A 2,913-nucleotide genomic window follows, 5' to 3' on the forward strand; every position below is an offset into this window, starting at 1 on the left:
GTGAATACAAGAGCAGATACATTTATCATGTCATCAGTCTGTACCTACTAAAAATGTAAACTTTTCAAATATATTTTATGCCTCAATATTAAAATATTTTATGCCTCAATATTAAAAAACTGATTTTTTAACATAAGTAGAAGTCATGGAGAAGGAAATGGCAACCCACTCCAGTGTTCTTGCCTGGAGGATCCCAGGGACGGGGGAGCCTGGTGGGCTGATGTGGGGTCGCACAGAGTTGGACACGACTGAAGCGACTTAGCTACAGAAGTCACTGAGGGCTTCCCAGGTGGCACAGTGGTGAAGAATCTGCCTGCCAGTGCAGGATCGGCAAGAGACATGGGTTTGAACCCTGGGTTGGGAAAATCCCCTGGAGTAGGAAATAGTAATCTGCTCCAGTATTATTGCCTGTAAAATTTCATGGACAGAGAAGCCTGGGAGACTACAGTCCATGGGATTGCAAAGAGTTGAACATGACTGAGCAACTGAGCACACCACATAGAAGTCATTCATCAGAAAACATTTTTTTGAAACATAAGCTCATCTATTCTAGAACATTAAGAGGAAATGGAAATTTATCAGTGGTAAAATATGGAGTATAATATAGGAATGCTCCCATTCCAAAAGTTCTTTCAACAATTTATTTTTAAAAATATCTTCCATATAGTGCCCATTACAACAAGAAAAACATTAGCAGGAACAATGTTTTATTTGTACTTGCACTTCCTTGGTTGTTTCATGAGGCAAACATTTGTCCTCTACTCCTCCTCTTTTCTAAATCTGAATTATTAAAGTTAAACCTGAAGCATTCAAGTGTTTAATATACGATTCTATTTTTTTTTTCTTTAACACAAACTGATACTGGAAGAGAGAAAGGACTTATTTGAAAGAGTTCTAGTGACATTCAACACAGAAATCATAAACAAATGATTCTAAGAAAAATGAAAAGGCAGTAACTAATAACAGTAAATAATACGACTTTCCATTTCTGCTCAAAGGTTTTAAAGGCTAGGCATTATTATATTTCATGCAAAGGTCAAATGACATCAGGAAATTATAGGACATAAACTTAGTTTAGCATAAACATAATTGTTATTTAATTCTTTCTTTCTAAACACCTTGCACTTGTGGGGATTCAATCTTAAGAGCTTTGGGGATTGAAATTATGGAACTATGTTCCTGAGGGGAGAGAGTGTTTGGGGCATTATCATTGCTCTGACAAATTAGGAAAATAATGCTAATAAAATGTGGCATTCGGACATGCATCATGTAATAGTTTCTTGAAGACAAACTCTTCTCTGAAATGAAGGATGAGGTAATACAGGAAGTCTTTAAAAAATTTAAATAGACAGCATTTTATGTAACAATGAAAATTAACCACTTATTCATTTAGAAATGAATCATTTTACAAGATGAGGATACGAATCACTTTCTAAACATGTAAGTGAAGATTTGCACTTATAAGGAAGCAAAGACAGAATGCACTGGCAACTACTGACATTGTATTTATCTTTTCTTTAAGGACATTTCAAAAGCAGGAATGACATCCTGGGCCACAGAGGGTGACAGGTTTCCAAGTATCAAATCAGAGAATCATGAGCAGTGCGTCTCCTTCTGTTGCAGCTGTGCAGCTCTGCTACGAGCACCTGAACGGATCCTGTGTGAAAACCCCCTACTCACCAGGCCCCCGCCTCATCCTGTACACAGTGTTCATCTTTGGAGCTGTGCTGGCTGTGTTTGGAAATCTCCTGGTGATGATTTCCATTCTCCATTTCAAGCAGCTGCATTCTCCTACCAACTTCTTGATTGCTTCTCTGGCCTGTGCAGACTTCTTGGTGGGAGTGACTGTGATGCCCTTCAGCACAGTGAGGTCCGTGGAGAGCTGCTGGTACTTTGGGCAGCGTTACTGTCAACTCCACTCTTGTTTTGAAGGCTCATTCTGTTACGCTTCCATCTACCACTTGTGCTTTATCTCTCTGGACAGGTACATTGCCGTCACTGACCCCCTGGTCTATCCAACCAGGTTGACTGTGTCTGTTTCTGGCTTGTGTATTGCCTCCTCTTGGCTCTTTTCTATTATGTTTTCTTTTTCTCTTTTTGGCACAGGAGCGAATGCAGCTGGACTGGAGGATCTAGTAAGTGCTCTCACCTGTGTGGGAGGCTGTCAAATTGCAGTGAATCAGAGTTGGGTATTGGTGAATTTTCTATTATTTTTCATCCCCACCCTTGTGATGATAGTTCTTTACTCCAAGATTTTCTTCATTGCTAAACAGCAGGCGAGAAAAATTGAGAGTCTGAACAATAAGACTGGGCAATGCTCAGACAGCTTCCAAGACAGAGTGGCCAAGAGGGAGAGAAAGGCAGCGAGAACACTGGGCATGGCAGTGCTAGCGTTTCTGGTCTCCTGGCTGCCTTACTTCCTGGATTCCATCATTGATGCCTTCCTAGGTTTCATCACTCCCACATATATTTATGAAATACTGGTTTGGATTGCTTATTATAACTCAGCTATGAACCCCTTGATTTATGCTTTCTTTTATCCTTGGTTTCGAAAAGCCATCAAACTCATTGTCACTGGCAAAGTCTTGAGAGCGAATTCCTCAACAGTAAATTTATTTTCTGGGTAAGTCCACATTTTAGAAGGAGGAATTGAATATAGATTCACTGTGAACGCTCCATTGGGTAGAAAACTTCATCATATACATGCAAGATCTTGTAAAGTAAAAGAATAAATTATGCTTCCAATATGATCTAAAGACTTAAATTCAGTTTCATCATTCTTTGGTCAATATAACATAAAAACCTGGTTGTTATGGAAACAGCATGACCTTGGAGCCAGAAATGTGGCATTTTACCATTGATCTTGGGCTACTACCTGTCTCTGAACTTCACTGTACAGTCTCTAGTTATTAA

The 2,913-nt window shown here is 39.4% G+C and overlaps 1 protein-coding gene across 1 annotated transcript; it reads left to right on the top strand.

Annotated features, from left to right (window-relative positions):
• Window positions 1–1,595: 1,595 nt before the first annotated feature.
• LOC113898726 (trace amine-associated receptor 7a-like) lies at window positions 1,596–2,627 on the top strand. Its single transcript, XM_027552134.1, has one exon. The coding sequence runs from the start codon at window positions 1,596–1,598 to the stop codon at window positions 2,625–2,627; it is 1,032 nt and encodes a 343-aa protein (XP_027407935.1).
• The last annotated feature ends 286 nt before the right edge of the window (window positions 2,628–2,913 follow it).

Source organism: Bos indicus x Bos taurus, chromosome 9 (genome assembly GCF_003369695.1).
Source record: "Bos indicus x Bos taurus breed Angus x Brahman F1 hybrid chromosome 9, Bos_hybrid_MaternalHap_v2.0, whole genome shotgun sequence".
Lineage (NCBI taxonomy): Eukaryota > Metazoa > Chordata > Mammalia > Artiodactyla > Bovidae > Bos > Bos indicus x Bos taurus.

What these genes read in the sequence shown, in the direction of transcription:
- LOC113898726 (XM_027552134.1), top strand. Translation starts at nt 1,596, where the DNA reads ATGAGCAGTGCGTCTCCTTCTGTTGCAGCTGTGCAGCTCTGCTACGAG.